The sequence below is a fragment of the Pipistrellus kuhlii genome, unplaced genomic scaffold, assembly GCF_014108245.1.
Source record: "Pipistrellus kuhlii isolate mPipKuh1 unplaced genomic scaffold, mPipKuh1.p scaffold_m20_p_102, whole genome shotgun sequence".
In the NCBI taxonomy this organism is placed as follows: domain Eukaryota; kingdom Metazoa; phylum Chordata; class Mammalia; order Chiroptera; family Vespertilionidae; genus Pipistrellus; species Pipistrellus kuhlii.
The window spans coordinates 293552-306961 of NW_023425408.1; the positions used below are offsets into that span (position 1 = coordinate 293552).

Genomic DNA, 13410 nt, shown 5'->3' on the forward strand with positions numbered 1-13410 from the left:
AAGACATAGGGTAACAGATTGGATAAGAAAACAAGACCCATACATCTGTTGTCTACAAGAAACCCTCCTCAGAAAAAAAGATGCACACAGACTGAGGGTGAAGGGATGGAAAGAAGTTTTCCAGGCAAATGGAAATGAAAGAAAAGCTGGGGTAGCAATACTTATATCTGACAAATTAAATCTCAGAGTGAGAGACATAACAAGAGATAATGAAGGCCACTTCATAATACTAATGGGAACAATCCAACAAGAAGAAATAACCCTGGTAAATATATATGTACCCAATACAGGAGCACCCAAATACATAAAAAATAAAAAATAAAAAAAAAACTGCTGGAGGACATTAAGGGAGAGATTAATAGCAATACAATCATAGTAGGAGATTTCAATGCCCCATTGTCTTCCTTTGACAAATCATCTAAATAAAAAATCGCCAAAGAAATATCAATTCTAAGTGACTCACTAGACCAGATGGAACATCTTCAGAACATTCCACCCCAAAGACACAGAATATACATTCTTCTCAAGTGCACATGGGACATTCTCAAAGATAGACCACATTTTGGGACATAGGCAAAGTCTCTTCAAATTCAAGAAGATAGAAATCATCTTCTCAGATCATAATGGCATAAAACTGGAAGTTAACTACAATAAAAATAATCCAAAGAAATCAAACACATGGAGACTAAACAGCGTGCTATTAAACAAGGACTGTTTAATTACCAGAGAAATCAAGGAAGAAATTAAAAATATCCTGGCAACAAATGACAATGAAAACACAACAATCCAAAATCTATGGGACACAGCAAAAGCAGTTTTGAGAGGGAAGTTCATATCCCTACAAGCCTATTGCAAAAAAACTAGAAAAAATGCTAACAAATGATCTAACTCTATTACTCAAAGAGTTAGAAAAAGAGCAGCAAGAAAAGCCCAGTGTAAGCAGAAGGAAGGAAATAACAAAAATCAGAACAGAGATAAAAGACATAGAGACCAAAGAAACAATACGTAAGATCAACAAAACCAAGAGCTGGTTCTTTGAAAGGATAAACAAGATTGATGAACCTCTAGCCAGGCTAACCAAGAAACAGAGAGGACCCAAATAAACAAAATCAGAAATGAAAGAGGTGAAATAACAACAGACCCCACCGAAATACAACAGATTGTTACAAAATACTACGAACAACTCTATTCCAACAAACTGAACAACCTAGAGGAAATGGACATATTCCTAGAAAAATACAAACTTCCAAAACTCAATCAGGAAGAATCTAAAAATCTCAATAGAGCAGTGACTTGGGAAGAAATTGAAAGTCATCAAAAAGCTTCCAGCAAACAAAAGCCCAGGGCCAGATGGCTTCACAGGAGAGTTTTACCAAACATTCAAGGAAGAACTAAAATCTATCCTCCTCAGACTATTCCAAAAAAATCCAAGAGGAAGGAACACTTCCAAACTCCTTCTATGAAGCCAGCATCACCCTAATACCAAAACCAGATAAAGACAACTCACTGAAAGAGAATTACAGGCCAATATCCCTCATGAACATAGATGCCAAAATCCTCAACAAAATTCTAGCAAATCAACTCCAGAAAAACATCACAAAGATCATACACCATGACCAAGTAGGATTTATTCCAGGAATGCAAGGATGGTACAATATCCACAAATCAATAAACGTGATACATCACATAAACAAATTGAAAGATAAGAATCATATAGTAATATCAATTGATGCAGAAAAAGCATTTGATAAAATCCAACACCCTTTCCTGATAAAAACTCTTAACAAGGTGGGAGTACAAGGATCATACCTCAACATAATAAAAGCTATATATGATAAACCCACAGCCAACATCATGCTCAATGGGCAAAAACTAAAACCATTCCCTCTAAGATCAGGAACAAGACAGGGATGCCCACTCTCGCCACTCCTGTTTGACATAGTACTGGAAGTACTAGCCATTGCAATTAGACAAGAGGAGGAAATAAAAGGCATCCAAATTGGAAAAGAAGAAGTAAAGTTATCCTTATTTGCAGATGACATATTGTACATAAAAAACCCAAAAGACTCCATTAAAAAACTAATTGACTTAATAAATGAATTTGGCAATGTAGCAGGATGCAAAATTAATGCCAAGAAATCCATGGCATTTCTATACACCAACAGTGAAACTGCAGAAACAGAGACTAAAAAAGCAATTCCATTTACCATCGCACCAAAAAAATTAAGATACCTAGGAATAAATTTAACTAAGGAAGTAAAGGACCTATATGCGGAAAACTACACGACACTGAAAAAAGAGATAGAGGAAGATGTAAAGAGATGGAAGAACATACCATGTTCATGGATTGGTAGAATCAACATCATCAAAATGTCCATACTTCCTAAAGCAATCTATATGTTCAATGCACTCCCCATTAAAATACCAACGGCATATTTCACTGACCTAGAAAGAACTCTCCAAAAGTTCATTTGGAACAATAAAAGACCCCGAATAGCCACAGCAATCCTGAGAAAGAAGAGTAAAGTAGGAAGGATCTCAATACCAGACCTCAAACTGTATTACAAAGCCACTGTTCTCAAAACAGCCTGGTACTGGCATAAGAACAAACATATAGATCAATAGAATAGAATCGAGAACCCAGATATCAACCCAAATCACTATGCTCAATTAATATTTGACAAAGGAGGCATGAATATACAATGGAGTCAAGACAGTTTCTTCGATAAATGGTGTTGGGAAAATTGGACAGACACATGCAAAAGAATGAAACTAGATCACCAACTTACACCATACACAAAAATAAACTCAAAATGGATACAGGACTTAAACATCAGATGGGAAACCATAAAAATACTAGATGCATCCACAGGCAGCAAAATCTCAGACATATGCCAAAAGAACTTATTCACTGATACTGCCCCTAGGGCAATGGAAGCTAAAGAGAAAATAAACAAATGGGACTACATCAAAATAAAAACCATTCCCTCTAAGATCAGGAACAAGACAGGGATGCCCTGTATCCAACAAAACAACAAGAAAGCCCACAGTGTGGGAGAACATATTTGCAAATAACACCACTGATAAAGGTTTAATCTCCAACATCTACAGACAGCTTATACAACTAAATAAAAAGAAGATGAATGATCCAATTAAAAAATGGGCAATGGACCTAAATAGAATATTTTCAAAAGAAGACAGAGGAAGGCCAAAAGGCACATGAAAACATGCTCAAAGTCACTAATTATCCGAGAGATGCAAATTAAAACAACAATGCGGTACCATCTCAACCTGTCAGAATGGCCAACATCAACAAATCAACAAACGACAAGTGTTGGCAAGGTTGCGGAGAAAAAGGAACCCTCGTGCACTGCTGGTGGGAATGCAGACTGGTGCAACCACTGTGGAGAACAGTGTGGAGTTTCCTCAAAAAACTGAAAATGGAACTCACTTTTGACCCAGTAATCCTACTCCTAGGAATATATCCCAAGAAACTAGAAACACCAATCAGAAAGGATATATGCACCCCAATGTTCATAGCAGCACAATCTACAATAGCCAGAATTTGGAAACAGCCCAGGTGCCCGTCAGCAGATGATTGGATCCAAAAACAATGGTACATCTACACAATGGAATACTATGCTGCCATAAAAAAGAAGGGATTCTCATCATTTGCAGCAACCTGGATGGAATTGGAGAACATCATGCTGAGTGAAATAAGCCAATCAATGAAAGAGAAACACCACATGACCTCACTCATTTGTGGATAATAAAGAGCATTATAAACTGATGAACCAAAAGATAGATATAGAGACAGTGGAGCAACAGGCGAACTGTCAAATTGCGGTGGGGAGGAGTGGGAGATCTGGGGGAGATAATAGATCAACCGAAGGACTTGTATACATGCATATAAGTACAACCAATGGACATAAAACTTGGGAGGGAGGGTATGTTTGGGAGGGAAGGAGGGGGGCAAAAAAAAATCAATAAAATATATTTTTTTTAAAAAAGTTGCAGTAACTCTTTATTATTGACTTATTGGAGTTCTCTGTGTGTCCTCCGCCTTGTACGGTGGGCCTAGAACAACGCCCGGTGGAGGGTGCTGACCCCCATGCAGCTGAGAATCCGTGTCGCCAGCCTCTGCATGTGGGCTCCCCGCTGTGCCGGAGACAGCAGCTGGCCTCGGACAGCACGGCTTAGCTGCTCCGTCAGTCAGAGGTGTGGGTTTTCCTGCTGGTCTGTGGCTTGTCTGTTTTCTTAATGGTAAAAGTGAAATGGCAGGCCTTTTAATTTTGTTGAGGTCTGGTTTATCAAATTATCTATGTTCAGTAATATTTCTGTGCTATTTAAGGAATCTGTATCTCTTATTGCAGCCAGGCCTGAAGCACCTCAGATCAGCGGGTGTGTGATTGTACCCGCGTGCTCCTTGCCGCAGACCTGCAGCCGCAGCCGTGCAGGCCCGTGCTCCGAGGCCCCTGTCTCGGCCCATGAGCCACTCTTTCCTCCCCGCGGCAAGTCTCCTCCTCATCAGTGTGGCTTCCTGGTTCGTTTAATATCTGATTGTGTAAGGCCTCCAACATTGATCTTCTTCAAGAATGTCTTGATTTTCTCAGCTTCTTAATATTTCCATATATGTTTTAGAAACAGCTCATCAATGTCTACAAAAGAGCCTGCTGGGATTTTAACTGGGATTGTATTGGTAGTTTATTTTGTTTGTTTAACTGGGTGAGATCCGATATATTAACATTATTGAGTGTTTCTCTCAGCAGTTTTGTAGGGTTCGGTGTGAAGTTGTTCTGTCATTAATGCAGCCCTAGGGAGTAGATGGCTTGGAATGCCAGTTGTAAATTGTATTGTTTTAAAATTTTATTCTGCGGTGTATGTTAGTATAGAAATGCAGTAGAGTTCTGTATCTTGTAACCTGCAGTCGTGCTAAATTTACTTGTTGGTTCTGGAAATAGTTCACTCTTTGGGGTGTTCTTCATACACAATCTTGTCATCTGTGAATAAAGCTGGTTCTGCTTTTTCTCCGGCCTGTGCCTCCACTCCTTCCCTTGCCTCGGCTGGGACTTCCCACACGTGGCTGGAGCAGAGGGCTCTGGGGAAGAGCATTTGGGTCTCACATTGGCCCAGGGGACGGGGTGGGGTGCAGGACTCAGCTGCTGGCTCTCCCTGAAGGGATGGGCCTCCTCGGCACCTCCTTGCCTCTGCGGCTGTCCCTCCAGGTGTGGCTGGGGGACCGCAGCATTGCGCTCCCGAGGCAAAGCCAGTGGTTGGTGAGACTGTATTTTTTAGTTGCTGGATTCGATCTGCCAACACTGTGTCTAGGGGATTTGAGGTTTTCGGCCTCTGTTCTTGCTGCAGCTCCTGAGGCTCCCATCAGAGCGTGCTGGCCTCAGTGACCTCTCTGTTCACTGCCCCCACCCCCTGCTCTGGGGCGCGGGAGCAGGGGCTGCCGGCCATTGGCTCACAGGCTCTGGGCACTGTCCCCCAGCTCCTGTGGCCTTCTGTAATGCACTGACCAGCCCAGTAGGAGGCCTTGGGTTGGGGGTGCCCTAAGTCAGTGGTCTGCTAACTGCGGCTCATGAGCCACATGTGGCTCTTTGGCCCCTTGAGTTTGTAGCAAAGGCCAGCTTAGGAGCACCCTAATTAAGTTAATAACAATGTACCTACCTATATAGTTTAAGTTTAAAAATTTTGATTCTCAAAAGAAATTCTAATCATGTGCTGTTGATGTTTGGCTCTGTTGACCGAGCTTGCCGACCACTGCCCTTCCGCAGCCGGCTCTGGCCTGTGGACGCCTGGGGGTTGGCCCGAGGAGGCTAGGCTGCAGAGTTGAAGAGTTCAGAAAGGTGTCACTCTGGTGTCCACCGTCAGGAGGCGCCATGGCAGGTCTTAGGCCACTGGCCCCTGAGGATGCAGACACTGTGGGCCCCGGGCCGCTGGCGGCACTGACTCCGCCACATGCCCTCCCTTCTTGTCTTGTAGATGAACACACCTCGAGCAGCAGTGGGGACACCATTTCTGGCCCTGGCGTCCGGCCCTCTACCCACCACGGTCATTCCTGGAACTGCCCTGGCCCTACCCGTGCCCATGCCAGGTACTGCCCTCTCTGGCCTCTCCCCCCACCCCTGCGCACTGCCTCGGGGCCAGCACGGAAGCCCGCTCCCCGCGCCTGCGTCCTGGGGTCCCTGGGCCTCCCAGGCTGGCCACCGGAGCTCTCCCTGGGGGCCCGTGCTCCCCGAGTTCCTGTGGCCACCTGTGGTCAGCATGCCAGGCCCCAGGCTGTGGGTCTGTAGCTCCGTCCAGCCACTTGGCAGCCGGAACATGCTGAGTTGAATGCCCACAGGAGCCAGGCTGTGCCGTGGCCTGCTGGTCCTGCCCCTGCCTGCGGTGCCCGGGGAAGGGCCTGCTGCAAACCCCACTCACCCCCGAGCCTCCCACGGCCACACTCACCCCCGAGGCTTCCAGGGCCACACTCACCCCCGAGGCTTCCAGGGCCACACTCACCCCCGAGGCTCCCACGGCCACACTCACCCCCGAGGCTCCCACGGCCACACTCACCCCCGAGGCTCCCACGGCCACACTCACCCCCGAGGCTCCCACGGCCACACTCACCCCCGAGGCTCCCACGGCCACACTCACCCCCGAGGCTCCCACGGCCACACTCACCCCCGAGGCTCCCACGGCCACACTCACCCCCGAGGCTCCCACGGCCACACTCACCTCTCGCATCCCCTTCCTGTGCTGGAATCGATGCTTCGCGCGTTGTGGCCACCCCAGGACACAGTGCCTTGGACTCGGTTTTCCCGTTCGCTGACGGAGAGAGACGTTTAAAGAATCATGTATTGGAAAAGGTGTATTTCCTTTCCAATGGGATGCGTGTTGATTTCTTATTTCCCATTTTAAGCTGCGGAGAGATATCAGTGGTTTACAAATCGGAAGCTGAGGTCTGACCTTTAGCTTCTGTAAGTGGTTTATTGTTTAAAATTGAACTGGTGACCTTGACTATGAGGAATTGCAAACGGTGGGGAGCTCTGCTTCCTGCGTGCAGGAGGCCTCTCGGGCTCCACGTCACCCGTCACCGGCACAAACGTGGCACAGCCACGCTGCAGGCCGGCGCTGCTGCCGCCAGGGCTGCAATCCCTGGGCCGTGACGGGTGACGTGGTCTCAGGAAGGAACTGTGCTGTGTCTGGCTGTGTGGAAGCTGCTGTGAAGTGCTAGGTGAGCAGACAAGCCCTCAGGCCACAGCCAGGCAGGGCTACTGTGAGGGGGGAGGTCTGCTCCTGGGAGCTGCCTCCTTCCCACAGACACAGCGCCTCCTTGGCTCGGGCCCCCCCTCCTGCTTGCCCTCCTTCCTTTCCCTGAGGCCTGGGGCCGCCTGCGCCCCCCTCTGTGGCCTGCTCTGCCCCTACATCCCCCCACCCCAACGCCCGTGGCCCCAGACGGCTCTCCAGACTCCACAGCTGCCCAGCCAGGGGCCGGGGATTGCTCCCCTAACGGAGACGGAGCTGTCAGTGGGGCTGGCCCAGAGCAGCAGGAGCCTAGCAGGAGCTGGAGGCCTGCCCCGCACTGGCCACTGCGGGAGGCGTGGGCCGCGCAGCCGTCCGCAGACGCCGCTCTCCACGGGTCCTCGCCAGCACTGTCACTTACTTGGGCTTCAGTTCCTTACTCCATCGGGTCAGTTAGGATTGGCTTGTCAGGCCGTGCGGTGCGGCTTCTTTCTCCGCGAGGTGCCCCTGGTCTCTTGCTGAGTTTTGCGTCTGGAAACCCCACCCGCGCCCTCCAGCCCACTGCACCCTCGGGAGTGTGGGCGCTTGGCCTGGGGCCCGCAGCGTCAGTGGCACAGAATCCCCAGACTGTACATGAAGAAGCCGAATAAACATGCTTGTTTGAAAATAGTGTGAAACAACATCTTCTTACTGTGTGTCCACGTGAAAGCCGCCAGCGAGCCTCAGGAGGACAGGTGCTCGCCGGGTGGCGGGTGGCAGCGGCTCCGTCCGCGCAGTCAGGCTCGGGAGGCGCGTGGGTCCTGTGGGCTCGGCTTCTGCTCCGCCCGCGGGTGCGCCTGGGCCCTGGATGCGCCTCCTCACTGCCCCGCTCAGCCGAGCTGCATGCAGATCCGGGCCTCTGCCTGCGGACTAGTGAGCCTCATGGTCAACACCGCTGTCCCCACCCCTGTCCGCGTGGCTGTTTCCAGGAGAGCTGGGTTTGCTGGACCTGCAGGGGGGTCGGGGGCTCTAGGCCTTGTGAGAGGAGGGTTCGGGGCAGGGACACCCAGGTCATGGAGGTGCATCTGCTGTGCCATAGGCTCTGGGTTTGGGAAGGTTCCTCCTGACCGACCCCCTTTCGCAGGCGCGGCACCCCCCCCACCCCCACCCCGCCCGTGGGACTCGGCACATATTTCTGGTCTCTTGCTCCGTGGCATGGGCCCCGCCCTCACAAGCTGGGGTCACAGTGCCTTCTGTCCACCCGACGAGGCGGCCGCCTGGTCTGCAGGCCTCATCCCACTCGCGCTGCCCTGCAGTCAGGCCTGGGGCCTCTGCCCGGAGTGGGGACCCAGCTGCTGGGTGCCTCAGCTCGCAGCCGTGGGCTGGGGCCTGGCTGTCCGAGCTGCTGCCCCGTGTGCAGGCGGCGGGCGCAGGGCAGGCTCAGGCCGGCCTCCCGGGGACGTAGCCCGCGCCCGGGCGGCCGGTAATGAGTGTGGCGGTTTTCTTTTCTAGATTCTGAGAGTGAGAAGCCCAGCTGAGCCCAGGCGGGCTGACCGACCCAACGCCAGGCCCAGGTCGTCCCGTTCGGAGAAGGCGAGTCCGCGCCTCGTGGCGGCGCACACTGTTTTGTAATCACTTTCTAAGCATTTTTTTATTCACAATTGGAAACACAAATGTAATGCAAGAATAAAAAATATTTTGGGGGAAAAAGGACTTTGGTTTTTCAAACTCCTTTCCAGTGGTCCCGAAGGGCCGGCGGCCGAGGCGGCAGCAGGGCGCAGGGAGGCTGGGGGCCACGCAGGCTCCGCGGTGACCCGCTTCGCAGAGTCCCGGTTAGTTCCAGGGGCTCCCACCCAGCGGGGCCGGAGAGGTCACAGGGCGACTGGCCCCAGGGGCAGGGGCCTGGCGTCTGCAGGCGTTTCCCCCTCGGGCCCAGGGCAGCGCCCTTCCTCTGGGTCCCTGGAGGCTGAGCAGGTGCCCACCTCGGGGGATGGCCTGGCCCGCGGGACGGCGACCCCTGCACCCACAGCTCCATCCATTCCGCCAGCTTGGCTCTCCTGCTGGGGCACTGGTGGGTGCCTCCACACTCACGCTGGCACGGCCATCCCAGCGGCCTGAACGCTCCTCGTCCTGAGTCCGCAGTGCAGGGGTGCTGTCCCCATGTGGGCCCTGGGCCTGCTGTGAACGGGGCAGGGATGGGGTGGAGCCAGCCTGGCCCGGACGCTCTTGCTGGGGCAGGAACTACACTGTTTTCCACGGCTTCCGGGTAGCACTGAGTGCTGCTGGGGGAGGAATGGGGTGTCCCTCTGAGCCCCGGGTGCTGTGAAGGATACTGCAGCTGTGGCAGGTGTCCCCAGAGCCATTGACATTCTTCAAGATGCCAGCTGGGCCTTGCTCCTGTCCAACTGCTGGGAGAGGTGAGTGGGTGGTCTGCTTCCTGCAGCTTCCCAGGGCTGCCCATCGTCCCTCCCAGGGGACCTGCGGTCTGCGCCGCGCCGCGCCTGGCACCGACCACTCTGTCGGTGATAAGTGAGGCGCGTGCAGCAGACGAGCTGGGCTTTCGCTGTCCGGTTTGTTCTCCCGTCATCTGGGACTCACCTTACTGGGTTTCTCTGTTTCCCTTTTTGAACAGCAAATTTATTTAATTCATTCCTTTTAAGCAAGTAGCATGTAGGTGCTAATGGTAAAAATGGGTAAGCTAGTAGCTAGCGGTAAATGGTAAGAATAGTCCAGGAATCGAGTCCAGTATAGCATGAGGCTGGCTCAGCCTGTGTTTCCCGCTCTAATCCACTGCATGTGGCCACACAGGTGGACACGGAGAGCCAAGAGCCACGCGAGCAACAAGAGAGGCCACAAGTGCGAGAGTTCCTTCGTTAGGAAATCAGGTGGTCATGTGCATCTGGCTAATGCTCTCTGCTCCCAGGTGTGAGGGAGAGGCACCTCCCCTCACCCACCATCCCCACACGCATCTCTCTCTGCTTTGTTGACCGCCTTCCCTGGTGCTCTGTGGGGAATGGACTGGTAGTTCCCTGGAGAGTGCAGAATCGCAGATTCTTGATGAAGTTGCACAAATGACATGCCTATAATGTGTGCCTTGTCTCTGCTCCTTTCCTATCTGTACTAATAAAAGCCTCGGTGGCCCTTGGGCATGATGTCGTCACAAGATGGCTGCCACAAGATAGCACAACGCACAGTGGAGGCGGGGCCCAGTGGCTCTGCATGATGAGGCCTGGGGGTCCGAGGCTCTGAACAGTGCAGCGGAGGCCAGTTCTGACATCTCCTGCGCCTCACACAGAGGCAGCGGGTCCCGGCAGAGGAGATGGGTTGCAGCAAAAGAGGGCAATTGTGGGTGATTGGGCTGGCAGGCGAAGGCAGTGGGGAGGGACCAGGCCTGCAGGGGAGGGCAGTTGGGGGTGACCAGGCCTGCAGGGAAGAATACTTAGGGGTGACCAGGCCAGCAGGGGAGAGTAGTTTAGGGCAATTGGACTGGCAGAGGTGTGGTTAGGGGTGATCAGGCTGGCAGGCAGGCAAGCGGTTGGGAGCCAGCAGTCCTGGATTGTGAGAGGGATCCCAGATTGTAGAAGGTGCAGGCTGGGCTGAGGGACACCCCCCCCCCCAAAGCACAAATTTTGTGCACTGAGCCTCTAGTAAAGTATAATAAACTACAAAGTACACTCAGAAGCAAAACATGTGTGGAGACTGTGGGTTATGAGGAGCCCCCTGGAAGGTAGAGAGAAGGATCTGTGGGACACCACAGGACGTGGGTCACTACCACGGTGCCCAGGCTTCCAGATGGAGGGGCCTGGGCTGGGCTGGGCAAAGGGACCACAATAGTGCCAGAGGGATGACCCCTTCCCATCTCATTTCCTTTGGGGCCCAGTAGCTACCTACTCCAGGACTTCTGTGAGGATCAAATTAGATGAGGCACAGGAAAATGCTTCACAGACATTTGGTTAAATTGTAAAATGTTTGCACCTTGCTATAAGGCCAGTCAGGTTCCTGGGTTGAAGAAACTCCAAGGAGGCTAGTCGCTAGGGAGAGGAAGTAGGGCGTTGCTATGTGACGTCATTGCCCTGTGCCCACAGTGACTGTTTCTGGGCTGGGCTGTGGGCTGCATTTTGTGTCATGGGGTTTTGGCAGTGTTGGCTGTGATTTGGTGGGTGTTGTTTCGGGGTGGTAGTGGGGCCTGTGTCCCACTTGGGGGAAGCTGAGTGTTGCTTTGCCAGTGCCAGGTCCATGGTGCCCTTTATTTTTAAATGGCCAGTGCACGTCATAGCAGCTCCTGTATTGAACGTCTGCCCCTTGGTGATCAGTGCGTGTCATAGCTACCGGTCGAACAGATGGACACTTACCCTTTTATATATAGAGAGAGTACTGGAAGTCCTAGCCACAAGCAATCAGAAAATAAGAACACATAAAAGGTATCCCAATTGGAAAGGATAAGGAAAACTTTTATTATTCACAGATGACATGATAATATACATAGAAAACCCTAAAGACTTCACCAAAAAACTACTAGATTTAATAAATGAATTTGTCAGTGTAGCAGGATACAGAAATCAACACCCAAAAATGGCTTTTTTATATGCCAATAACAAATTCTCAGTAAGAGAAACTAAATAATATCATTTATCATTGCAACCGAAAAAGTAAGGAATAAGCTTAATCAAGGAGGTAAAAGACTTGTACTTGGAAAACTTCAGAACATTAAAAAAGAGAGAGATAGAGCCCTAGCTGGTTTGACTCAGTAGATAGTATTGGCCTCCAGACTAAAGGATCTGTGTTCAACTCCAGTCAAGGGCACATGTTAGGGTTGTGGGTTCAATCCCCAGTGTGGGGCATGCAGGAGGCAGCCAATCAATGTTTCTCTCTCATCATTGATGTTTCTATCTCTTTTCTCTCTCCCTTCCTCTCTGAAATTAATAAAAATATATTTTTTAAAAAGAGCTAGAGGAAGACATAAACAAGTGGAAGAAAATACTGTGTTCATTAAGTGGTAGAATTAACATTAAAATGTCCATGCAACCCAAAGCAATGTACAAATTCAATGCAATTCCTATTAAAATACTAACATATTTCACAGATCAAGAACAAATAATCCAAAAATGTATATGGAACCAAAGAAGACCCTGAATAGCCACAGTAATTTCAAGAAATAAGAACAAAGTTGAAGAAATCACAATACCAGACATCAAGTTATACTACAAAGCCACTGTACTAAAACTGCCTGGTACTGGCACAAGAACAGACATACAGACCAATGGAACAGAACAGAGACCACAGAAATCGACCCAAGCCATTATGCTTAATTAATATTTGACAAAGGAGGCAAGAGCACACAATGGAGTCAAGACAGTCTCTTCAATGTTGGAAAATTGGACAGATAAATGCAAAATAATAAAGTAGACCACCAATTTACACCATACACAAGAGTAACCTCAAAATGGATAAAAGACCTAAGTGTAAGTCAAGAAACCATAAAAATCCTAGAATAAACCACAGGCAGCAAAATCTCAGTCAGCTCTCATAGCAGTATGGTTATGGAAACAGCACCTAGGGCAAAGGAAACTAAGAAGAAAATAAACAAATGAGACTACATCAAAATAAAAAGCTTTTGCCCAGCAAAAGAAACCAACAAAATGAAAAGAGAGCCCAGTGTATGGGAGAACATATTTGGCAATGATACATCTGATAAAGGGTTAATATCCAAAAAATTTAAGGAACTCTCACAACAAAAGGAAGATAATCCAATAAAAAAAAAAAATGGGCAAATGTAGCAGGATACAGAAATCAACACCCAAAAAATGGCTTTTTTATATGCTAATAATGAATTCTCAGAAAGAGAAACTAAACAATTTAATTTATCATTGCAACTGAAAAAGTAAGATATTTAGGAATAAGCTTAATCAAGAAGATCAAATACTTGTACTTGGAAAACTAAATAGACACTTCTCCAAAGAAGACGTACAAACAGCCAATAGACATGAAAAAATGCTCAAGGTCACTGATCATCAGAGAGAGGCAAATTAAAATGACAATGAGATATCATCTTACACCTGTCAGATGGCTACCATCAACAAATGACAGGTCTGGCGAGTATGTGGAGAAAAGGAATCCTAGCACACTGCTGGTGGGAATGCAGACTGGTACATCCATTATAGAAAACCGTATGGAGCTTCTTCAAAAGAATTAAAAATG

General features: G+C 49.3%; 1 protein-coding gene across 12 annotated transcripts in view; it reads left to right on the forward strand.

Annotated features, from left to right (window-relative positions):
• WNK2 (WNK lysine deficient protein kinase 2) overlaps positions 1-8925 on the forward strand; it is a 120967-nt gene extending 112042 nt beyond the window's left edge. For 10 of the 12 annotated variants that reach the window (XM_045578763.1, XM_045578764.1, XM_045578757.1 and 7 more), the window contains 2 exons: positions 5989-6100; positions 8725-8925. In XM_045578763.1, coding sequence (XP_045434719.1) covers positions 5989-6100; positions 8725-8750 — 138 coding nt within the window. In that variant the 3' untranslated portion in view covers positions 8751-8925. The remainder of the gene's footprint in view (positions 1-5988; positions 6101-8724) is intronic. The other 2 variants (XM_045578758.1, XM_045578760.1) reach the window with 1 other exon arrangement.
• Positions 8926-13410: the final 4485 nt, after the last annotated feature.